Source organism: Muscardinus avellanarius (genome assembly GCF_963383645.1).
Source record: "Muscardinus avellanarius genome assembly, chromosome: 10".
NCBI classification, from domain to species: Eukaryota; Metazoa; Chordata; class Mammalia; order Rodentia; family Gliridae; genus Muscardinus; species Muscardinus avellanarius.
The window spans coordinates 17110519-17136766 of NC_137796.1; the positions used below are offsets into that span (position 1 = coordinate 17110519).

At 43.1% G+C, this 26248-nt stretch overlaps 1 protein-coding gene across 1 annotated transcript in view; it reads right to left on the minus strand.

The window, feature by feature from the left end:
- Positions 1 to 26248, minus strand: part of UTP4 (UTP4 small subunit processome component) — a gene marked incomplete at both ends in the record, with an annotated part of 45166 nt that overhangs the window by 14132 nt on the left and 4786 nt on the right. Inside the window, 9 exon segments of the mRNA XM_080702928.1 lie at positions 1513 to 1669; positions 2310 to 2432; positions 4256 to 4320; positions 6876 to 6972; positions 10223 to 10314; positions 10419 to 10590; positions 17293 to 17504; positions 24426 to 24515; positions 26042 to 26126. Coding sequence (XP_080559054.1) covers positions 1513 to 1669; positions 2310 to 2432; positions 4256 to 4320; positions 6876 to 6972; positions 10223 to 10314; positions 10419 to 10590; positions 17293 to 17504; positions 24426 to 24515; positions 26042 to 26126 — 1093 coding nt within the window.

The window sequence follows — 26248 nt, forward strand, 5'->3', positions numbered from 1 at the left end:
TAACTCAGTAAATTGTACACAGGGTCGCACTCACTTGTGCATACTACAGTCTCAAGGTACTTGAAAAAGTGGCCATAAACACAAGTAATAAATCCATATGCATAAAAACATTTTGACCTTAGCTGGGTATGGTGGCATATGCTTGTAATCCCAGCATTCGGGAGGCTGAAACAGGAGGATCGCGGTTTGCAGACAGCCTCAGCTACTTAGTGAGGCCCTCTGCAACTCAGTGAGACCCTGTTTCAAAATAAAGAATAAAAAAATAGGGTTGGGAGTGTAGCTCAGAGGTAGAATGCCCCTGGGTTCCATCTCCAGCCCTGTAAAGAAAGAAAGAAAGAAAGAAAGAAAGAAAGAAAGAAAGAAAGAAAGAAAGAAAGAAAGAAAGAAAGAAATTTAACCTTCACATAAACAACCGACCAAAGCAAGTAGGTGGGGGTGGTAATGCACATCTATAATCCTAGTACTTGGGAGGCTGAGACAGGAGGATCACAGATTCCAAACCAGCTGCAGCAATTCAGTGAGATCCTTTTTTGAACAAAAAATAAAATAGGGCTGGGGATGTAGCTCAGAGGTAGAATGCTCTGTGTTCACTCCCTAGTACCACATGCTCACACAAAAGTAACATGTCCAGCTGGGCGTGGTAGCGCACGCTTGTAATCTCCGCACTTGGGAGGCAGAGACAGGAGGATCACGCAGGTTCAAAGCCAGACTCGCTGGCTTAAGAGACCCTGTTTCCAAATTTAAAAAATATAAAAAATAGGTGTCACCAGGCGTGGTGGCGCATGCTTGTAATCCCCATGCTTGGGAGGCGGAGACAGGAGGATCACACAGGTTTGAAGTCAGCTGTGCTGGCTTAAGAGACCCTGTTTCCAAATAAAAAAGTATAAAATAGGTCTGGGAGTGTAGCCCGGAGGTAGAAGAATTTACAGGAACCCCAGTACCACTAAAAAAAAAAAAAAAAAGCCGGGCGTGGTGGCGCACGCTTGTAATCCCCGCGCTTGGGAGGCAGAGACAGGAGGATCGCGCAGGTTCGAAGCCAGCCGCGAGCGCTGGCTTAGGAGACCCTGTTTCCAAATAAAAAAGTATAAAAAATAGGTCTGGGAGTGTAGCCCGGAGGTAGAAGGGCTTCCAGGAACCCCAGTACCACAAAAAAAAAAAAAAAAAAAAAAAAAAAAATCCCTACGTGCAAACACACACTGCAAAATACCAAAACATTACGGGCAGTTATTACTAGGCATCAGGATAACAGATGATCTTAACTTTCTCCTTCCTCTACTAACAAAACTCCAAGAAGGATGACGAAACTTCTCTGGCCCCAAATAAGGCATCAAAAACCCAGTGAGAAAAGAGTAGGTGTGAAAAACACTTCCGATCTCATCTTCATTTCCAGATATCTCCTCCTACTTTAAAGTGCAAACATGTGAGCGAGCCTACTTGCGGGGTGGGAAGAGTACGTGGGAACCCCAGACACTGAGGCCTATAAGGAGAAAACGCTTGTTACCAAATTCCTACCTGACTGAGGCTGGAAAGTATGCAGGTGCTTGAAGCTTCCTTCCAACAGCTGAATGACATGTAGAGACCCTTGATTTGATGCCACATAGAGTTTTCTGGAATCTTCAGAAAACAAAATCTGAAGGGCAGAGCGAAGGAATGCTGGCATTTTGGGAACCTTTGGATGAACCAAGAGTGAAAGGCAGTGAGAAAAAAGATGGAGCTGTATCCCAGCAAACCCAATCACAGCCAGCCTGACACCCCATCAACACGCCCCGCCTCTGAGCAGGCCACCCACCAAGGGCCTGGAACACTGGCACGCCTCCCGAAACCCACAGGACCACAGTAAATGCTCAATTTCCTACCATGAAAATGACCAAGTTAGAAATAAAAAAAAAAACTAAGCAGAAAAGCCTAAGCGTTACCATTACTCTTGGCATTTCCCTATCCCCTCTCAAAACACAGTCTATTCAAAATGGAAATAAAAAAGACCGTTTTCAGCTGGGCGTGGTGGCGCATGCTTGTAATCCCAGCAGTTGGGAGGTGTAGACAGGAGGACTGCGGTTTGCAGACAGCCTCCGCAACTCAGTGGGACCCTGTTTCAAAATAAAGAATAAAAAATAGGGCCAGGGGGGTAGCTCAGAGGTGGAATGCCCGGGGTTCCACCCCCAGTACTTGGGGAGAGGGGGGGTTCTAACAGCTGCCTCCACACATTGTTTCACTGAGCAAAGACTCTTGACCAACTCATTCCACCCAACAGGAAATGGCACGGAGAGGACGGTTCTCCTTGTGTGACCACACACTGGGCTATCGCTTACCCTTTGAAGGCTTATGTTGCCACGTTCATACTTCAGCCGATATAGATAAACCCGAGACACTGTGGAATAGGCCACCCAACTTCCACACGGGGAGATACAGCTGCAAATAATGTTCTCAGGGCCCTGGAAGAAGAAGGAAGCAGCACTGAGAGCACGGCACCTGAGGACGAGGCTCCAACGGGGCTCCTCATGCTCGTGTTGCTCTAGACATTCCCACAAACAGGCGCACACGGCCTGACACGCACACATCCAAGAATGAGGGTCTTCGGAAACTGCGCGCTTATCTCAGCCCTTTGAGTAATTCACAGATAGCATCATAATACACCCTCACACAGGAAATCTGAGCAGGGAAGCATGGAGTGCAAAAAGCTTGGGAGGCGAGGTGATGGGGAGCACCAATTCTGTTTTGCTTATGACAATCTCTTTTAAAGAACTCTAAGGGTGTAGCCGAGCGTGGTGGCGCACGCTTGTCATCCCGGCACTTAGGAGGCTGAGACAGGAGGATCGCGCAGGATCGAAGCCAGCCTCAGCTACTTAGTGAGGCCCTTTGCAACTCAGTGAGACCCTGTTTCCAAATAAAGAATAAAAAATAGGGCAGGGGTGTAGCTCGGAAGTAGAATGCCCCTGGGTTCCATCCCCAATACCACACACACAAAAAAAGGAATTCTAAGAAATAACAAGTGAAATAAAAAGAGTAGAAAATAAGATTAAATTTAAAATTTCAAAAAAGAAAATTATTTCTTAATACATAAATATCATACACACACAAACCAAAAATATCTGGAAGACAGGCTACATAGTAATCATTTAATAATGTCAGGAGAGGAGAACAAAGAGGCAAAAACATAAAAACTAGGACACCCTTGAGTTCTTTACAGTGAGACTATATTCACAAATATTTGTGTGGCTAAGGATTGTTTTAAAAAATATAAGCAATTTAGCCGGGCGTGGTGGTGCACGCTTGTAATCCCCACGCTTGGGAGGCAGAGACAGGAGGATCGCGCAGGTTCGAAGCTAGCCGCGCGCGCTGGCTTAGGAGACCCTGTTTCCAAATAAAAATGTAAAAATAGGTCTGGGAGTGTAGCCCGGAGATAGAAGGGCTTCCAGGAACCCCAGTACCACCAAAAAAAAAAAAAAAAAAAAAAAAAAAAATATATATATATATATATATAAGCAATTTGTATGATATAATTCTATTTACATAAAAAGGCTAAATATCCACACATTCATGTGGAGATTCTTTTCTGAAATTCCGGGCAGTGTTTATCTCTGTAGAGGGGAGTTGTAGAAGGGAGATTATATGGGGGATTAAAAAGGGCTTGTTGCGGGCGTGGTGGCGCACGTTTGTAATTCAGCATCTGGGAGGCTGAGACCAGAGGACTGCAGTTCGTGGACAGCCTCAGATACTTAGTGATGCCCTCTGCAACTCAGCAAGACCCAGTTTCAAAATAAAGAATAAAAAATAGGGCAGGGAGTGTAGCTCAGAGGTGGAATGCCCCTCGGTTCATCCCTAGACCTGCATGACCCTTTCATAACAATATTAAAAGAAGAAAAAACAAGCCAAGCAGGGTGAAGCACATTTGTAATTCCTGCATTTGAGAGGCTGAGAAAGGAAGATCTCGGTTCCCAGACAGACTCAGCTACTTAGTGAAGCTCTTTGCAACTCAATGAGACCCTGTTTCAAAATAAAAAATACGGCTGAGGGTGTAGCTCAGAGATAGAATGCCCCTAGGTTCCATCCCCAGTACCACACACACAAAAAAAATCTTGTATGCATTCACTTGACAAATTTTGAATGCCCACCTTCTAATCACAGGAAACCCACGTCCGATGTCACAGTCCCTCAGTCAAATGGTATTAGAATGTATGCAGTATGATGTGAACTAAGTAATCCACAAAATTTAGAATGAGAAAATGTTCTGTTTCAGAGCCTAAACCTTCCTTACCTTTGCCTTGAGGTGAAGTAAATAATCTGCATTTTTAGAGAGTGGAAGTGTATCCCCATTTTTTCCTGAAACAAAAAAATATGTCTGGGTTTTTTCTTATCAAAGAAAGATTATTTGTACATTTTTTCTTCTAAAACTCAGTCTTGAGCCAGGTGTGATGGCACAAAACAAAGTAAGTAAGCTTGGCGTGGTGGCACACGCTTGTATTCCCAGTACTTGGGAGGCTGAGATAGGAAGATAGAAGGTTTGTGGGCAGCCTCAACTACTTAGTGAGGCCCTCCGCAACTTAGTGAGTCCCTATATCAAAGTAAAAAATAAAATAAGGATGAGGGTGTAGCTCAGTGGTAAAATGCCACTGGGTTCAAACCACATTACTACAAAATAAGTAAATGAATAAATAAATAATAATAAAAAGTCAGTCGTGGTATGGAGGCTGAGATAGGCAGATCACAGGTTCAAAGCCAGCCTCAGCAACTTAGTGAGGGCCTTCACAACTTAGTAAGATCCTATTTCAAAATAAAAAATTAAAATTGGAATGGGAATGTGGCTCTGTGGTTGAATGGCCTAGAGCTCATTCATTTCCCAGTGTAGTGGCACATGCTTGGGAGGCTAAGAAAGAAGGATCACAGGCTGGAAGCCAGCCCGGATAACTTAGTGAAGCCCTCCACAAATTAGTGAGACCCTGTTTCCATGTAAGAAATAAAATCAGGCTGGGGGTGTAGCTCGGAGGTCGGATGCCTCTGGGTTCAATCTCCAGTACCACAAAACAACAACAACAACAAAAAGATGTCAGTCTTGGCCAGGTGTAATGGTGCATGCCTATATCCCCAATATTTGAGAGGATGAGGAATGAGACACAAGGATTGTAGTTCAAAACCAGCCTCAGCAACTTTGCAAGACTATGAGATTTTCAGCAACCTAGCAAGATTCTGTATCAAAAATAAAAAACAAAAAGGGCCAAAAAAGAAAGGTCAGTCTTTAGTACAACGGACTCTCTACCAGTGGGAAATCAGAAAAATATCTTGACCTTTGTAAGTATACAGTTTGGGGGTGGAGGAATATAAAAAGAATAGCTGTAAGTACTTCTATAATGAGTCACCATATTTCTGAAGCTCTACCCCAGTGAGGCATGCTGTTAGGTAGAAGTAGAGTTTGTGTAGCCATTCTAAACAAGAGGATTCAAACATTTCCTTAGAGGTCACAAAAATTAACACCAGAGCCGGGCACAGTGGTCCAAGCTTGTTATTCTAATACCTGGGAGGCTAAGACAATAAGATAAGAGGTTCGAGGTCAGCCTCAGCACACACCAAGTTCTATCCCCAGTACCAAAAAAAAAGAAAGAAAGAAAAAAGAAAAACGACCATGTTGTCATTCTAGCAAAATCTATGTGACCTTATTTTCAGGCAGGATTGTCACTACCTATCAATATATCATGTAATTTTTCAATAGATTGCTTCAATCTCAGTCAAGCTAAGGTAAACCATGACTCTTCACCTTTTACCTCAACTACACTCTGCATTCTATTGTACAGAAGTTAGTCTTAGAGTCTTAGGAGATGACACAGCCAGGCATGGCGGCATATGCCTGTAATCCCAGTACTTGGGAGATTGAGACAGAAGGATCACAGGTTGAAGACAGCCTCAGTAAGTAGTGAAGCTCGTAAATCTATCTAGACCTTATTAAAAAAAAAAAAAAATTAGCCGGGCATGGTGGCACACCCTTGTAATCCCAGTGCCTGGAAGGCTGAGATAGAAGGATCCCACAAGTTCGAAGCCAGCCTCAGCTACTCGGTGAGGCGCTCAGCAACTTAAAGTATAAATTGGTCTGGGAGTATAGCCCAGAGGTAGAAACCCTCTGGGTTCCACCCCCAGTGCCACCAAAAAATAAAAAATAAAAAAAGAGCCGGTCATGGTGGCACATGTCTGTAATTCCTATATTTGGGAGTCTGAGACAGGAGGATTGCAGGTTGGAAGACAGCTCCAACAAGTAGTGAGACTTGCATCAACTTAGCAAGACCCTGATTCTAAGTAAGAAATAAAATGGTACTGGGGATATAGCTTGAAAGTAAAAGGCTTCAGGGTTCAAGCCCCAGCACCACACACACACACACACACACACAAAAAAAACTGGGCTAGGAGAGTATCTTAGGGGTAGGATGCCTCTGGGTGTCATCACCAGGTCCACATACACACACATACAAAAGGAGATGATCCAGTATTCTGAAAAAGATTTCTACACTCTAAGGCTGTGCGTGGTGGCACATGCTTGTAATCCTAGTACTTGGGAGGCTTAAGACAGGAGGATTGCTGGTTCAAGGACAGCCTCAGTAAGTAGTGAGACTCTCATCAACCTAATGAGACCGTGTTTCAAATAAAAATAGAGCTGGGGATGTAGCTCAGAGGTAGAATGTTCCCGGGCTCAATCCCTAGTACCACACACTAAAAAGATTTCAACACTAAATAAGTAGTTTGCTGTTTTTTGTTTGTCTTGTGGGGAAAACCATAGGTTCCCATGCATACAGAAGAGGCTACTTTTTCTCTAAGCAGAATATCAACTGTCATTCTGATTGGTATGCTTTCTACAATGTTTTCTTCTTGAAAAACTTTTTTTCCCATCTTACCTGTTGCAACTGTGGATCCCAGCCGCCAAAGTTCCAAGTGATGAGCAAACTGGAAGAGGAGAAGCTGTCTCCTTTTAGAACAGGAAATGAGACGTCGCTGTGTCCAGAAATTGAAAAGTTATAAATAGGCCAGGGCCATCTCTGCCTCTGTACTAGATACAGCAGCAACCTTTTAGCTTGTTTTAACTGCTAAAATCCATTTACTTGGTAACCATTTCCTAGGTACTACCAGGCCAGGCACTGTCCTAGGATCTGAGAAAACAGTGACTAAAAACAACTGCTCTCAAGAAGCTTTTAGTCTAAAGGGAAGAAAGCAATCGCAAGCCGGGCATGGTGGTGCACGCTTGTAATCCCAGCATTTGGGAGGCTGAGACTGGAGGATCGTGGTTCGCGGACAGCCTCAGCTACTTAGTGAGGCCCTGGTTTCAAAATAAATTTAAAAAAATAGAGCCGGGCGTGGTGGTGCATGCTTGTAATCCCAGCATTCAGGAGGCTGAGACCTGGAGGATCGCGGTTCGCGGACAGCCTCAGCTACTTAGTGAGGCCCTCTGCAACTCAGTGAGACCCGGTTTCAAAATAAAGAATAAAAAATAGGGCAGGGGGTGTAGCCCGGAGGTCAAATGCCCCTGGGTTCCATCCCCAGACCCGCAAAAAAAAAAAAATAATAATAAATAAATAAATAAAATAGGGTAGGGGGTGTAGGTCGGAGGTCAAATGCCCCTTGGTTCCCCAGACCCGCAAAAAAAAAAAAAAAAAAAAAAAAGAAAAAAAGAAAAGAAAGAAAGCAATTGCAGCCTGCATGGTAGTACCTTCCTACAATCCCAGCTACTCAGGAGGCTGAAGTTAAGACAGGGAGTTGGAGGTCTGCCTGAACAAGTCAGTGAGACCCTGTCTCAAAATAAAAAGGACTAGGGGACAGAGCTCAATGGTAGACTGGCCCGGGGTAAAATCCCTAGCACTATCCAGGCACGGGAGCACATGGCTGTAATCCCAGCACTTAGGATGCTGAGATAGAAGGATAACAGGTTTGAAGCCAGCCTCAGAAACTTAGTGAGACTCGGTTTCAATAAAAATTTTAAAAAGGGCTGGGGGTATAATTCAGAGGCAGAATGGTCCACGGTCCATCCCTTGTACAATAACAAACAAAATCCTCACACCAGAATACATAAATATGTACATACATAAACACATAATTAGACAATTAGGAGAGACAGGAGTCTAGAGTAGACAGGGCAGATGTTCTAAGGAAGGACAATGGCTGGACTGGGTGGGGCAGGGCGCTACAAGTGATTGAAAAGACAGAAAAGAAGCTGAAAGACCAGTCCAAGATCAAGACATGTTCAGGATGCCATGCTAAAGAATTAGGTCTCTATGCTGCATTCAACAGGCAACCACAGGCTTGTGTACATGGTGCTGGAGACTGAATGCAGGGGCCTTCTCTCTCTGACCTGCACCAGCAGGCCTATTTTGAAATAGGATCTCACTAAGTTGCCTAAGGTCTCCAAATCTGCAATCCTTCTGTCTCAGCCTCCCAAGTATTGGGATTATAAGCATGCAATACATTACCTAGCTAACCAAGCTTTTAAGCATGCAGCAATGGACAGAGCGGTTTCTTAAACAGACCTATGAAGAATAGGATAGAATGACAGAAATGGACATAAAAAGATCATTACAGAAGCTCCTATAAAGGAATCCAGGCAAGAAGCAACCCTGATCCAAATTAGGACAGTGGCCGCATAGACAAAGTGGTGACTCAACTCAGGAGATAGTAAGGCCTAGGTCTGACCCCATAAACTTATATAATTCAGGCAAGGTGGCCACATGCTTGTAATCCCAGTACTTGAGAGTCTGAGACCATAGAAGCCCAGGATGTGGCCAGCTTCAGCTACTTAATGAGACCTTCTTTCCAAATAAAAACTAAATCTAGGAGTATAGCTCAAAGGAAAAATGCCCTTTGGTTCCATCCCCAGTACTACAAAAAATACAAATAAATAAATTCATATAAGTATATATGTGTTTTATATGAGTTTAGATAGATAGATAAACAGATAATTGGGTTGGAGGGTACTGGAGTACCAAATATATCTCAATAATGGTATGTGTGTATAGATATATATAAAAATAATGAGGTAGACCTAGAAAGGTTATTGGTGAGCAGGGGGTGGTGGGGCACACCTACAACCCCATAATCCCAGTACTTGGGAGGCTGAGACAGGAACATCTCAGATTCAAGGACAGTCTCAGCAAGTAGTAAGACTCATCAACTTAGGGAGACCCTGTTTTAGAGTAAAAGTAAGATAGGGCTGGGTTGTAGCTTGTAGCTTGGAGGTAGAATGCCCCAGGTTTCAATCTTCAGTAACACACACACACACACACACACACACACACACACACACACACACACAAGAAAAAAAGAAAAAAAAAAAAAAAGAAAGGAAAGAAAAAAAAAGGCTAGCTGGGTGTGGTGGTGCACGCTTGAAAACCAAGCATCCGGGAGGCTGAGTCAGGAAGATCATAGTTCACAGACAGCCTCAGCTGTTTAGGGGAGCCCTTTGCAACTCAGTGAGACCCTGTTTCAAAATAAAGAATATAAAATAGGGCTGGGAGTGTAGTTTGGAGGTAGAATGCCCCTGGGTGTGGTGGTGCATGCTTGTAATCCCAGTATTTGGGAGGCTGAGACAGGACGATCACAGTTTACAGACAGACTCAGTTACTTAGTGAGGCCCTCCTCTGCAACTCAGTGAGACCCTGTTTCGAAATAAAGACTAAAAAATAGGGATAGGGGTATAGAATGCCCCTGGGTTCCACCCCCAGTACCGCAATTAAAAAAAAAAAAAAAAGGTTATTGGTGAATGGAACTCAGAAGCATATATAAGAAAAAAGGGCCACTAAGTTGTAAAGATGACATCATATACCTACAAAAGGACATTGTAAGCCTACATTTTCCTGTTTCCATTCAAAATAATACAGCCCACCTTCTAAAAACGAACTAACAAAAACATCACATACGCCACAATTGGGTGAGACCCAGTTTCAAAATAAAGAATAAAAAATAGGGCTGAGGGTGGAGCTCGGAGGTAGAGTGCCCCTGGTTTCAATCCCCAGTCCTGGGGGAAAATCCAATCAACCACAATTACTCGGAAGAAAAAATGATTTTCCCAGAAAATGAACTGCAGGAGATATTCCAAATGTCTTTGCAGGAGACTTGCCCCAGAAACAAAACAATGTAGAAAGTAACAAGAGAAACATCTACAAGAGTGCACAGGAAGTATGAGCCCCGTTTAGAACCTACAGGGCAGAGGGATAAATAGATGAGGAAAATCAGGAGGGTGTGAGGTGCCACTTACATGGGGAAAGGTGATTTTCCGGAGAGCAGCATCGTAATTCTTTACCTCCACCTTCTCCATGAGAGGTCGGATGACTAGGTGAGTGTCGGTCCCTGGGGAAAAGGCAGAGGAGAGGATATGTAGAATGAGAAGTCCCGGATGAAAACAACCAGGACGAGGCGGGGTGCAGCAGCAGCCTGGCTGGGAGCGGACCCACCTCCGGATATCAGTGCCGTGGGGCTGTGGGCCACGGCACGCACATCGTGAGTGTGGTGCTGGAATGGTTTCGTCCGCACCCACTGTTTCTCACTGCTGCTGGAAGTCACAGGGAGCAGCTGAAAATGGAATACTGTGCCTTCGGCTGTGCCCACCACAAAACTGTCTTCTTGCTGTGAAATTAAACCATGAGGAAGATACATGACAACAAAGCAGAGTTCAGATGTTAAAATATTCCCTGAGTTTTTCTGCCTGGGCAAGTTAGGGGGAAACCTGTGCCCAGAATTATAGAGGTTCCAGGGGTCTTTTTTCTCTGGAAACTAACAAGTCCACCAAAGGAGCCAGAAATAGGTAATAATAGGACCCTACCATCAGTACCTGTGACTGTTAAGTTTTAGGTATGGGTACACGCTGCATGTTTCAGTCAACCACTGGCTGTATTTAAGATGATTACATAAAATTACAACAGAGCTGCAATTCCTCTCACCTAGTGACATCATAGCCCTCAAAACACTGTGACACAGAACATCACTCACATGTTTGTGGTGATGCTAATATAAGGAAACATGAGGGGCTGGGCATGTTGGCGCATGCCTATAATCCCAGTACGTGGGAGGCTGACACAGGAGGGTGGCAGGTTTGAGGACAGCCTCAGCAAGTAGTGAGACTTTCATCAACCTGGTGAGACCATGTTTAAAAATAAAAATAAAGAGCCAGGCATGGTGAAGCATGCTTGCAATCCTAGTGCTTGGGAGACTGAGACAGGAGGATCGTGGGTTCGAGGACAGCCTCAGCAAGTAGTGAGACTCTCATCAACCTGGTGAGACCTTGTTTCCAAATAATAAAAATTGGTTTGGGGCTGTAGCTCAGAGGCATAATGTCGGCCGGGCGTGGTGGCGCACGCTTGTAATCCCCGCGCTTGGGAGGCGGAGACAGGAGGATCGCGCAGGTTCGAAGCCAGCCGCGCTGGCGTTAAGAGACCCTGTTTCAAAAATATAAAATAGGTCTGGGAGTATAGCCCGGAGGAAGAAGGGCTTCCAGGAACCCCAGTACCACCAAAAAAAAAAAAAAAAAGAGGCATAATGTCCCTGGGTTCAATTCTTAGTACCACAATAAATAAATAAATAAATAATAAAAATAAAAATAAATTGGGCTGGAGATGTAGCTTGGAGGTAGAATGCCCCTGGGATCAATACCCAATGCCCTCCCAAGAAAATAAAGAAACCGGCATCACCAGTAGGGAAAACTTTAGTATGTATAATTATGTACACCAGGTGTGTTCTGAGGAAGGCTTTACCCTATTGCAAGTTTTTGTCCGTATACTCCCCTATGATGTCCATGCAAAGCCAAAAACACCTAACAAGCTGGGTGTGGTGGCACATGCTTGTAATCTCAGTACTTGGGAGGTTGAGGCAGGAGGATTGCAGGTTCACAGTCAGCCTCAGCTACTTAGTGAGGCCCTTTGCAACTCAGTGAGACCCTGTTTCAAAATAAAAAAAATTTTTTTTAAAAGTAATAAAATAGGGCTGGGGTTGTAGCTCAAAGATAGAATGCCTTTGGATTCAATCTCCAGTAACAATAACAACAACAAATCACCTCACAATGCATTTTTCAGAATGTGTCTGTCATTAAGCAACACACAACTCTATAACAAACAGAGATCATTACAAAAGATATGAGATAAAATGCCTAAGAAAAAATTAAACAAGAAGTATGCTGCTAGACTTCATCTGAGGAAAAATTTTAATTCTTCGAAACCATGTAAAAGGTGATCTAAAGCACCGGGCATGGCGGCGCACGCTTGTAATCCCCGCACTTGGGAGGCCGAGACAGGAAGATCGTGCAAGTTCAAAGCCAGCCTCAGCTACTTAGTGAAACCCTTTTTCCAAATAAAGTATAAAGACAGGTCTGGGAGTATAGCCCAGAGGTAGAAAAGCCCCTGGGTTCCACCCCCAGTACCACACACACACAAAAAAAGATGACCTAAACAAAGAAATCCATACCATATTCTTCAAAGGAATATTTAACATGATAAAAGATATTACTAAGAAAATGCATTAGTTTCATTACTTGAAACTAGAAAAAGTATTTGTTGAATTCATAAAAAAGTAAACAAACAAACAAAAACCCTGAGTCACAACACAACAAAAATAGTAAAGAAAAAGCCGGGCACTGTGGTGTATGCTTATCATCTCAGTACTGGGAGGCTAAGATAGGAGTAGCACAGGTTTGGCCATCCTCAGCTAATTAGTGAAGCCTTCTGCAAATTAGTGAGACCCTGTTTCAAAATAAAGATTAAAAATAGAGCACGGTGCAGCTGGGCGTGGTGGTGCATGCTTGTAATCCCAGCATTCGGGAGGCTGAGACTGGAGGATCGCGGTTCGCAGACAGCCTCAGCTACTTAGTGAGGCAGTCCACAACTTAGTGAGACCCTGTTTTAAAAAATAAAGAATAAAAAATAGGGCTGGGGCTGTCACTCAGAGGTAAAATACCGCTGGGTTCCATCTTCAATATCACAAAAATAAATAAATAAATAAATATTTAAAAAATAGAGTTGGGAGTATAGCTCAGAGGTAGATGCCCCTGGGTTCAATCCCTAGCACCACACACACACACAAATAATAATGATAATAAAACAAATAAACAAGGTTGGGATTGTAGCTCAGAGGTAGAATGCCCCTGGGTTCCATCCTCACTACTGGGGGGAAAAACAATAGTAATGACAAGCCAGGTGTGGTGGCGCGCACCTGTAATTCAAGTACTCAGGAGGCTAAGACAGGAGGATCTCAAGAAGCCAGCCTCAGCAACTTAACGAGTCAGTCCGTTCGTTCGTCCGTTCGCTCGTTCCTTCCTTTCTTTCTCTCATTCTTTTTTCTTTCTTTGGTACTAAAGATTGAATTGAAAGGCATTCTGTCTTCAAACTACATACCCAGCCCTATTTTGCATATCTTGTTTTGAATCAGGGTCTGACGAGGTTGCTGAGTTTGGTCTACAACCTGTGACCCTCCTGTTTGTGCCTCCCAAGTACCGTGATTATAAGCATGCACCACCACACCTGGATTGAAACCTGGTGTTCAGATTAAAAAACAAAAAATAGGGATGGGGATAGAGCTCAGAGGTAGAAAACCCCTGGGTTCAATTCACAGTACCAAAAAAAAAAAAAAAAAAAAAGAGGAAAGAATGATAGGCTGGATGTGTCGTGGTACATTCCTGTAATCCCAGCACTTGGGAGACTAAGACAGGCAAATCCAGGTTCAAGGCCAGCAACTGAAAGTTAGCAAGACCCTGTTATGTAATATTTAGTACACTATGAAATTGTTTTAAAGCCGGGCGTGGTGACGCACGCTTGTAATCCCAGCATTCGGGAGGCTGAGACCGGAGGATTGTGGTTCGCGGACAGCCTCAGCTACTTAGTGAGGCCCTCTGCAACTCAGTGAGACCTGGTTTCAAAATAAAGACTAAAAAAAGATAGGGCAGGGGGTGTAACTCAGAGGTCGAATGCCCCTGGGTTCCATCCCCAGACCAGCCAAAAAAAAAAAAAAAAAAATTGTTTTATTTCCCCCTTAACATCGTATCTTCAAAATTGCTTGTTAACAGTAAATATGCATCTTCTTTTATCCTAGGACATACCCATACAATATTTTAGTTACACATTTTTTTTGGTAATACTAGGGATTGAACACAGGGGCATTCCATCTCTGAGCTACACCTCAGACTTTATTTCTTATTTTGAAACAGGGTCTCACTAAGTTGCAGGGGCCTCACTAAGTAGCTGAGGCTGGTTGTGAACCTGTGAACCTCCTCTCTCAGCCTCCTAAGTACTAGAATTACAATCACACAATAGTTACAGTTTAAACAGTACTAAATACGTAATTATAATTACTTTGGATCAAAAATTGTTTATTTATTTGTGGTACTGGGGATGGAACCCAGGGGCTTTCTACCTCGGGGCTATACTCCCAGACCTATTTTCTATTTTATTTGAAAACAGATCTCACTAAGTTGCTGAGAGCCTCACTAAGTAGCTGAGGCTGGCTTCGAATCTGTGTGATCCTCCTGTCTCCGCCTCCCAAGCATGGGGATTACAAGCATGTGCCACCACGCCCAGCAAAAAAAATTATGTTGATAGGTGAATCTCTCCCATTCAGTTCGACTTTTACCAGTGTTAGAGATCACATGTGATATCGAAATGTTTTAGTGCTGTAACGTCACAGTGTTCTTACAGCAAACCTGTGAAACAGGAAGGACTATTCCATAAGCGAGTGAGGAGGTATAAGTGAACCTCATGCTAGAAACTGGACTCCACAATTAGAGAACATAACACTCAAACTAAGTAGGTAAAAAGAAAGGCTCTGGCCCACACATCTCCAAGTCACTCTTCATGGTTCACTGCTAAAAGACCTAATGCTTGCTGAATTACTGAGAGAGGGCATTTGTTCAGCACCAATCTGTTTAAGGCTTATTGAAATAGGAATAATAATAAAAAATGTGAAATAATATAATAATAAAAATATGTTCCCAAATAGATAGGAAGCTGTACAGCAGTGTACAAAGAGGAGAAACCACACTTCAAGAATCTTCTGGGCCACCGAGCCTCATCTACAAGCAGACTGGCTTAACTAGAGAAAGGAAATGCCTGGAGAAAACCACTGCAGTGACTGACCTTTTATTTTTATTTTATCTTATTTTTTTGTGTGGTACCGGGGGTTATACCCAGGGGCATTCTACCTCTGAGATACATCCCCAGCCCTATTTTATTTTTTATTTGGCAACAGGGTCTCAGTAAGTTGCAAAGGGCCTCACAAAGTTCCTGAGGCTGGCTGTGAACCTGCGATCCTCCTTCCTTCCTTCTTTCCTTTTCTTTTTGGTGGTACTGGGGATTGAACCCAAGGGCTTTCTAACATGGAGCTACACGCCTCTCTTTTTATTTTTTAATGTTTTTCTTTTTGTGGTGCTGGGGATGGAACCCAGGGACATTCTACCTCCGAGCTACACACACAACCCTATTTTTTAGTCATTCATTCATTCATTTGGTGGTGCTGGGGTTCCTGGAAACACTTCTACCTCCAGGCTATACTCCCAGACCTATTTTTTATATTTTTTTTATTTGGAAACAGGGCTTCCTAAACCAGTGAGGCTGATTTTGAACCTGCACGATCCTTCTGTCTCTACCTCCCAAGCACGGGGATTACAAGTGTGCGCCCCCATGCCCGGCTTAGTTTTTTATTTTTGAAACAGGGTCTCACTGAATTGCAGAGGAACTCATTAAGTAGCTAAGGCTGTCCATGAACCACAATCCTCTGGTCTCCACCTCCTTAATACTGGGATTACAAGTGTGCGCCACCACGCCCAGCCTTCTTATTTATTTATTTAATTTTTTTGTATTGTTGCCGTATTGGGGATGGAACACAGGGGTATTATACTTCCAAGGTATACCCACAGTCCTATTTTTTCTATTTTTTAGTCTTTTCCTCTTTTTTAGTCTTTTTTTTTTTTTTTTTTTTTTTTTTTTTTTTCAGGTCTGGGAATGGAATCCAGGGGCATTTGACCTCCAAGCCACATCTCCTGCCCTATTTTTTTATTCTTTATTTTGAAACAGGGTCTAAGTTGCAGAGGGCCTCACTAAGTAGCTGAGGCTGTCCGTGAACTGCGATACTCTGGTCTCAGCCTCCCAAATGCTGGGATTACAAAGGTGCACCACTACGCCTGGCTTAGTCTTTTTATCTTATTTGGATTTATTTTTTTGTGTGTGTGGTACTGGGGATGGAGTCTTTTTATATTTATTTATTTATTTATTTATTTATTTATTTATTTATTTATTTATTTAATGGTACTGGGGATAGAACCCGGAGGCATTCTACCTCCAAGCTACACCCTCAGCCCTATTTTTTATTCATTTTGATACAGGTTTTCACTGAGTTGCAAAGGGCCTCACTAAGTAGCTGAGGCTAGCTTTGAACCTGAGCAACTCTGTCTCATTCTCCCAAATGCTGGGATTACAAGCCTGCACCACCATGCCCGGATTCTTTATATTTTTTGAAACAGGGTCTCACTAAGTCGCCAAGGGTCTCGCTAAGTAGCTGAGGCTGTTCACAAACCACAATCTTCTAGTCTCTGCCTCCCAAATGATGGGATTACAAGCGTGCACCACGCTAGCTATTTTTTAATTTTGAAACAGGGTCTCCCCAAGTTGGTGAGGCTGCTCTCAACCATACAATCATCCTGTCTCAGCCTCTCAAATCCTGGAATTACAGATGTGTGTCACTGTGCCCAGCTTAGAGAATAAGTTCTTTTTTTCTCTCTCTTTTTTTTTTTTGTGGTACTGGGGTTCCTGGAAGCCCTTCTACCTCTGGGCTACACTCCCAGACCTATTTTTGCATTTTTATTTGGAAACAGGGTCTCCTAAGCCAGCGCGCGCGGCTGGCTTCGAACCTGCGCAATCCTCCTGTCTCTGCCTCCCAAGCGCGGGGATTACAAGCGTGCGCCACCACGCCCGGCTCTTTTTTTTTTTTTTTGCGCTGCTGAGGATGGAACCCAGGGGCATTCTACCTCTGGGCTACACTCCCAGACCTATTTTATATTTTATTTGGAAACAGAGTCTCACTAAGTTGCTGAGAGCCTCACTAAGTAGCTGAGGCTGGCTTTGAACCTGCACAATCCTCCTGTCTCAGCCCCCCAAGTACTGGGATTACAAGCGTGCGCCACCATGCGTGGTGAAGAATTAAGTTCTAACCAATGAAACGGTGTGGGTTTTCAGGTGCATTTCCCTAACCTCACTTCCCTCCAGTAAAACATCCGGATTAGGAAACAGTGTGGTGGTACCAACTCACCATCCCAGGATGGCATCAACTACTCAAAGCTGGGACCATACTCACAGCAGCGACAGCAATAGACTGCACATCAGCATTTGCGACCAGATGGCTCTTGACAAGCGTCCCAGTAGCTGAGTCCCAGAACTGCACTTTCCCTGCAGAGTCCACACTGATGACAGTGCCGTCAGACAAGAAGGCCACACCCCACACGATACATTTCCGCCTAGACACACCCATGTACTTCCGGTCTAGGATCATCTTATGAATAGTGCTCCCTAAGAAATAAGAAAAGCATACAAACGAATATAAGTTATTTCTTCCTTAGTTTTCAAAACTGCTCACGGGCAGCATGATATGGTAAGTTGCCTGAACATAGCCAGCCAGTAAATGGTAGCTAGAGAACCTAGTTTCCAAATTCCCCGACAGTTGCCTGCAGAGGAGAAAGAGGGTGAGATGGAGAACAGCAATGCCTCTGGAGACGCAGGGGAATGAGACAGGTGGGACACTCACTCCACTCTGGCCCACTGCATGGACACAGCGCACTCTGCTCCTTTCCCAATCCCCGAACATGGGAAAGGGATAGAGAGCAACGTGGTAAGATTCAGGTAACTGGGAAGCAGGCAGGGGGTGAACTGACTTAGCAAAGCACAAAGACCCGAGTCAGCCATGCGGAGAACCAAGAAGCCACCTGATTTCTACTGCAGAATCCTCAGGATCTGGGGCTCCACAGACCAGAAATGGAGTGAAAGGGAGCTGCAAAGGAGGGATGGATAGAAAGTAAGTTTAGCCAAGTGTGGTGGTGCGCACCTGTAATCCCAGCATTCAAGAGGATAAGACAGAAGGATCATGGTTCTTGGACAGCCTCAGCTACTTAGTGAGGCCCTTTGCAAGTCAGTAAAACCGTTTCAAGACTAAAAAAACAAAACAAAAAAAAAAAAAAACAGGGCTGGGGGTGTAGCTAGCTCAAAGGTAGAATGCCCCTGGGTTCCATCCCCAGTACTGCAAAAAAAAAAAAAAAAAAGTAAGTTTAAGCATCCCTTAAAATGCCAGGCAACTCCTCAAACTCCATCTCAGTATTAGACTGGAGACTTTCTCTGAGAGGAATGTGGGGCACAATTAGTAGAGTTAAGCCAGGAACAGTGGCTCATGCCTGTAATCTTAGTACATGGGAGGCTGAGAAAGGAGGATCACAGGTTCAAGACTAACTCCAGCAACTCAGCAATAAATTGTTTCAATTTAAGAACAAAGGGGTAGAGGTATAGCCCAAAGGTAGAAAGCCCCTGGGGCTCAATCTGAAGTACAAAAAAAGTAATTAAGTGAAAAACTGTAAGTTAATGTTGAGAATACCATTTTCTTCTCCTCAGAAAACTGATAGCCAGGACACTGGTGTGATGGGACACACACTTGTAATCCCATTATTTGGGAGGCTGAGATAGGAGGATCGTGGGTTCATGGCCAGCCTCAGCTACTTAGTGAGGCTCTCTGCAACTCAGTGAGACCCTGTTTCAAAATAAAGAATGAAAAAAAATATATATTGCTGTAGGTATAGCTCAGAGATAGGACACCGCTGGGTTTAATCCCCAGTACTGCAAAAAAAAAAAAAAAAAAAAAGTAAATAAAGATCGATTCTCAGAAGATTCCCCAACAATGTAGCCAGATCATTCTTCAGTAAAGCTCATGCTCAGTAGGCTCCACTGACGCAGAAAGCCTCTAATATGAAAGGCACAGGCCAAATGAGCAGAAACACGAACAAATGAGCAACACGGAAGAAAGAGGCAGGATGAAAACATACAGCCTTAGAAAGAAAAGAAGAGTTTGTGTATAATAAAACAAAAAGAGAGCCAAGGTATTCTGGGCATGCTGTGAGCCCAGCAGTTGGGATGCCGAGACAAGAGGACTCACAGGTTTGAGCACAGTGTGTGGAAACTTAGAAAGGCTCTGTTTTAAAATAAAACGCCTAGGAATGTGACCCAGAGGCAGAACAGCCCTGGGTTCAATCCCTAGTACCACAAAATAAATGAATGAATGAATAAAGTAAAACAAAAAGAATGCTATAAGTAAGAATTCAGCAGCTAAAGCTCAGTGGTAGACCATTTGCTTAACATGTTTGAGGCCCTGGTTTGATCCCCAGTACCGGAACACAAAAATAAATAAAAAATTTGTAAAACATCAAGTCAGAGCCAGGCATGGTGGCACATGCTTGTAATTCCAGTACTTGGGAGGCTGAGAGAGAAGGACGGCAGGTTTGTGGCCAGCAAAAGCTATTTAGTGTGAGGCTCTCGGCAACTTAATGAGACCCTGTTTCCAAATAAAAAAAAATTGACCTGGGGGTGTAGCTCAGAGGTAGAATGTCCCTGTGTTCAATCCCAAGACCACAATAATTAATAAATATCAAGAAACATGTTCACTGAGTGTGGTAGTGACCCCAGCATTTGGGAGGCCGAGACAGGAAGATCACAGTTCCATGGCCAGCCTCAGCTACTTAGTGAGGCTCTCAGCAACTCAGTGAGATCCTCCTTCAAAAATAAAGAATAAAAGCCAGGCGTGGTGGCGCACGCTTGAGAGGTGGAGACAGGAGGATCGCACAGGTTCGAAGCCAGCCATGCTGGCTTAAGAGACCCTGTTTCCAAAAATAAAATAGGTCTGGGAGTGTAGCCCGGAAGTAGAAGGGCTTCCAGGAACCCCAGTACCACCAAAAATAATAATAATAATAATAATGATAATAAAGAATAAAGCTGACCGTGGTGGTGCACACTTGTAATCCCAGTGCTTGGGAGGCTGAGAAAGGAAAATCGCACAGGTTCAAAACCAGCCTCAGCTACTTAGTAAGGCTCTCAGCAAGTTAGTGAGACCCTGTTTCCAATTAAATTATAAAATACGTCTGGGAGTAAAGCCCAGAGGTAGAAAAGCCCCTGGGTTCCACTCCCAGTGCCACCAAAAAAAAATAAATAAATAAAATTAAAATAAAAAATAGGAATGGGGGTTTAGCTCAGAGGTAGAATGCGCCTGGGTTCCATCCCCAGTACTGAAAAAAAAAAAAAAAAGGAAATAAACATCATGAACATATTAAAACATAGTAAAAAAATAAAAAAGATAAAAACAGTGAAGATATAGACAAGAATATTACAAGAACCAATACATAAATAAATTCTAGAAAGATAAACTCATCTACAATATAATTACAAGAATTTCCTCCAGAACTGATTATGGATTAAAAGACTCCCTCATGTATCCAGTACAATTGATTCACACACCAAAAAAACAGCACCACAGAACAGTAAGGATACAGGGAGATGACGTAGCTCAGTGATAGAACACTTGCCTAGTACTACAAGGGCCTGGGCTCAATTCCCAGTATGGTAGAAAACAAGGGGGGAAAAGAATGATGAAGGGAACACGCTTTAAATCTCAGGTTTGAAGACGGGTGTGGCGGCGCATCCTTGTAATCCCAGTACTTGGGAGACTGAGACAGGAGGATCTGGGTTCGTGGCCAGCCTCAGCTACTTAGTGAGGCCCTCCGCAACTTAATGAGACCCTGTTTCAAAGAAAAGAATAAAAAAATCGGGCTGGGGTGTAGCTCAGAGGTAGAATGCCCCTGGTTTCAATCCCCAGCACTACAAAAACAAAAACAAAAAACCCTCAGGTTTGGCCAGGCATGGTGGGACACTCCTAAAATCTCAGTGCTTGGGAGGTAAAGAAAAGACAGGAGGATTGCAGGTTCAAGGATAGCCTTAGCATGTAGTGAGACCTTCATCAACCTAGCGAGACCGGTTTCAAGATAAAAATAAAATAGAGCTGGGGATGTAGTTTGGAGGCAGAATGTCGCTGGGTTCAACCCCCAATACCACCAAAAAAAAAAAAAAAATTCAGGTTTGCCAGGCATGGTCCCTGTAATGTCAGTACTCAGAAGGATTGCAGATTTGCAACCAGCTTCAGCAACTTAGCGCGTTTCTGTTATAAAAATCAAAAATACACCAGACGTGGTGGCACACACTTGTAATCCTAGTACTTGGGAGGCTGAGACAGGAGTATTGCAGGTTCACGGCCAGCTTCAGTTACTTAATGATGCCCTCTGCAACTTAGTAAGACCCTGTTTCAAAAGAAAAAACAGGGCTGGGAGTGTAGCTTGGAGGCAGAATGCTCCTGGATTGGATCCCCAGTACTACCAAAAAAATTTTTTAAATCAAAAATATAACAGGGCTGGGAGTGTAGTTCAGAAGTAGAATATTCCAGTCTCTAGTACTGCAAAAATAAGCAAGCCGGGAGTGGTGGTGCACACTTGTAATCCCAGCATTCGGGAGGCTGAAACAGGATTGCGGTTCGCCAACAGCCTCAGCTACTTAGTGAGGCCCTCTGCAACTTAGTGAGACCCTGTAGCCCGGAGGTAGAAGGGCTTCCAGGAACCCCAGTACCACCAAAAAAAAAAAAAAAAAAAAAAGAATAAAAAATAGGGAGGGGGTGTAGCTCGGAGGTTGAATGCCCCTGGGTTCCATTCCCAGTTCCACACACACACACACAAAAAAAAAAGCCAATAAATAAAACTCAGGATTTTGTATATGTAAAAAAAATTAACTCTCAGAACAGCAGCAAATCTCCTAACATGGAAATGTGGAATCCTACCCAAAAGAGAGGCAAAGAAGACTCCCCAGAAGGACAGTGAAAAATCAGGGTTTCAGATTTCATTACTGTATGACAGGCCAAGAGTAACTAAGGCAGATGAGAAGTCAAAAGGAAAGACTTATTCAAGAACATAAAAGTGGCAGAAAAGAAAACTTACAGATGTGTTTGATATCAAATTTATACAACCGAAAAAATTTGAGGATAAGAAGAGGGAGAGAGGGAGGATACCAAACAAAAACTATATGCAAGCTGGGTGCAGTGGCATACTCCTGTAATCCCAGTATTTGGAAGGCTGAGATTAGGAGGGTCACAGGTTCAAAGCCAACCTCGGCAACTTAGATCCTCTTTCTAAATAAAAAGGACTAAGAATGTAGCTCAGAGGTAGAATGCCCTAGGTTCAATCCCCAGTACCACTAAAAAAAAGATAAAAAGTAGAAAAAGTATTTACAAAAAGAAATTTACAGCCAGGCATGGTGACGCATACTTATAATCCCAGCACTTGGGGGGGCTAAGACTGGAGAATCTGGGTTTGCAGCCAGCCTCAGCTACTTAGCGAGGCCCTCTGCAACTCAGTGAGATCCTATTTCAAAATAAAAAATAAAAAATAAAAGCTGGGCGTGGTGGCGCACGCTCATAATCCCAGCATTCGGGAGGCTGAGACCGGAGGATCGCGGTTCGCAGAGCCTCAGCTACTTAGTGAGGCCCTCTGCAACTCAGTGAGACCCGGTTTCAAAATAAAGAATAAAAAATAGGCCAAGGGGTGTAGCTCGGAGGTCAAATGCCCCTGGGTTCCATCCCCAGACCCGCAAAAAAATAAAAATAAAAATAAAATAAATAAATAAATAGGGTTGGGGGTATAGCTCAGAGGTAGGATGATCCTGGATTCCATCTGCAGTACCACAACAAGAAAAAAAAATAATTTACTATTAATATGTGAGTAGCCTCAATAATGAAAATACTGACTACTAACGTGAGCAATGTCATAACATAAGCATATGGAAAGATCAGGAAAAAGTGTAGTACCTGTGAAAGCAAGTAGAAAGCGGGCTCAGATGTGGAAGTCAGTAAATAATGATGTAGAGCTGAAAAATCGAGATGCAGCATTATAAGCAGGCTGGGTGTAGCACAGGGATAAATACTGAGAGAATCAAGTAAGTTTCAGTGGTTGCTTTTGTAGTAGAAGGGATAATGGAGGACTCTTACTTTCCTTAGTTAATCCTAAGGAACGCTTAGACTATATGAATATAAAACTGCTAACATGGTGGTACATGCCTGTGATCCCAGGACTTAGGAGGCTGAGACAGGAGGATAACAGGCTCAAGAACAGTCTCAGCAAATTAGTGGGACCCTCAGCAACCAACAGTGACGCTGTTTCAAAGATAATAAATAAAAAGGTCTACGGAGGGAAGCTTGGAGGTAGAATGGCCCTGTGTTGGGGTCCTAGAACAACAACACAAAAGGAAAAATGTGTTTACCTCTGGATCTGGATGGGAGTACAGACATGTCTAACTAACAAGCTGAAGTCAAGCTTATCAATGGAGGATTCTATTGGCCAATTTTCTACATCAAGAAAAGAAAAAAGTTGAATGTGGTAATGCACATTTGTAATCCTAGAATTTGGGAGACTGAGACTGGAGTATCACAGGTTCAAAGACAACCTCAGTAATTTAGTAAGGCTCTCGGCAACCTAGTAAGACCTGTTTCCAAATAAGAAAATCAGCCTGAGAGTATAGTTCGGAGATAGAATGCCTCTGGATTCAATTCCCAGTCTCACAGAAAAAGAAAAGAAAAAAAGAAAAAAGAAAAAAAAAAGGGCCAGGCGTGGTGGCGCACGCTTGTAATCCCCATGCTTGGGAGGCAGAGACAGGAGGATCGCAGGTTCAAAGCCAGCCTCGCTGGCTTAAGAGACCCCATTTCCAAATAAAAATATAAAATAGGTCTGGGAGTGTAGTCCGGAGAAAGCTTTCTAGGAATCCCAGTATTAAAAACAAAAAACAAAAAAACTGGGTCTCTACCTTTCTGATCTCATGTCTCACCAATTATGCTACCAAAATCTTACATTCTGACTTTACCAAGGACTGGAGTACATGAATAAATATTCTACTGATCATTCACTAAATGTAGTATTAGTTAAAGATGAATTTTATCATGAAGTGTGTGTGTGTGTGTGTGTGTGTGTGTGTGTGTGTATTACTGGGGATTGAATCCAGGGGTATTCTACCTCTGACCTATACTCCCAGCCCTTTTTATGTTGAAACAAGGTCTACATGCACTGGCCTCAAACCTGTGATCCTCTAATCTCAGCCTCCCAAGTACTGAGATTATGGCATGTGCTATTGTGTCCAGCTGTGAATTCTTATGAAATATACTGAATTCAAGAGACTAAGATTCTCCTGCAAGCAACAACTGTAGTCCAAGAAAAGTGAAACTGATGGTGGACATCTCAGAAGGTTGATGATCAGGTAGGCTCTCGAGGGTACTGAAAGCATGACAAGGAGTTAAGCTTTTGAAACCCAGAAATGTGAATCTTGACAAACAAAACCCACATCCCCAATGAACTGAGGAAAAACAGTCACCTGATTTGACATCAAACACACTAATGTAGTCTATGGAGCCAGCTGCAATGTGGGTACCAGAGGGATGCCAGCTGAGACTCAGGATGCGACCTTGGGGTTTGTACAACAAAAAAGAAAGTGACACACATCAATCCACAGCAAAGCTCTCCTGTTCAGTGCTATACAGACCTAGCTCTAAGTCACCACACTCCTAGGAAGCACTACTCCATAACAGATGAGGAACGGCCTTGGATCCATAACGACGTATGTGACGCTGACTTTAATAACATATGTTTAATGGAAGTAAAATATATACAACTATTTGAGGGTGACGTAATAGCAACATAATGAAATTTAAAAGTGCCTATTTGGGGGAGAAATACTTGCACGAATGCCCAAAAACCTGTATATAGTCATATGCTGCATAATGTCATTTTGACCAACAATGGACTTCATATAGGATGGCGGGCCTGTAAGATTTTGCCACCTAATGCCACAGCCTTCTTAGTTTGTGTAAACACAGCCTATAATGTTCACACAATAATGGACTTAAGGGTACATTTCTCAGATTGCATCTCCATCATTCAACAACACATGACTACACATGACTGTATAAGAATTATCACTACAGCATTGTTTATAAAAATAAGTTGACACATCAGTAGGAATGTGGGTAAATAAATTATGGAACACTAAAAACTGGAATGCCATGCAGACTAGCATAACTGACACCAACGATGTCTGCAGTGAACAAGGCAAGCTCAAGAACTTCTCAGTACATATTTATTCAAATGAATACATAAAAAGTGTCTAGATTAGTTTTTAAATGTTGCTTTCAGAGCAGCATAAGATACTTATTTTCTATTTCATACTAGGCTGAGTATATGACATTTTAAAAAAGCATGTATCACCTTTGTAATTAATAAGGAACACTCAATAGATATTAAAAATATCTGATTAGCAGAGAATACTATTACTAATAGACATGGAATACACAGAACAGTTACTACTCTCTAGGAAGTGATGAGCAAACGGCAGCCCACTGCTGGCCTCTGTTAATCAAGGTTCAATAGAGTATAGCCATGCCCGCTCACCTGAGTGGCACCCGAGCCTGCTCTTGTCTATAGCGACAGACTTGACGAAAGAAGGTATGGCCAGCAAAGTCTAAAATATCTATTACCTCGTCCTTTATAGAAACCATTCCCAGTCCCTGCTCTGCGGGTCAGTGCCAATCCATCCAGCTGGAGCCCAAGCACAGACAGTTATTTGTAAAACTCTCTTATTCAAATTGAATGCACTAGTAGGATTAAGAACCACAGCTCCTGAGGATGGAATTCTAGTTTCAAAACTTTATACACATTTGGTAAAACTCTACAAAACCAAGTTGTAACAACCAACTTGCTTTCCATAAGAAATGAGCCTTGCATGTTTGGCTTTCCATTTACATAACCAGGCAGTCTACGCTACGCAATTGCTATGCAATGACCGATGGCTTCTAGCATACTCTCTGCACTCACAGAATATCAGCATATAGATAAAACATTACCTGTAGCCATGGGAAATATCCTATCCCCAGTGGCACAGAAACAAAACTTCCTGTTAAGGCTAGTCACTGTCCCAACAAAAACCACCCTTACTTTTTTGCCGATCAAAATTTCTTTCAAACTGGATCTTGTCTGGAGTGATTTGAAAGAGTTTCACAGATCCATCCTCACAGCCAACCTATTGGGGAAGCAAGAGGTAGAAAACAGGACAATAAACATTTTATGGGAGAACACACACACACACACACACACACACACACACACACACACACACACACTTACTTTTCTTTAAACCCTGGA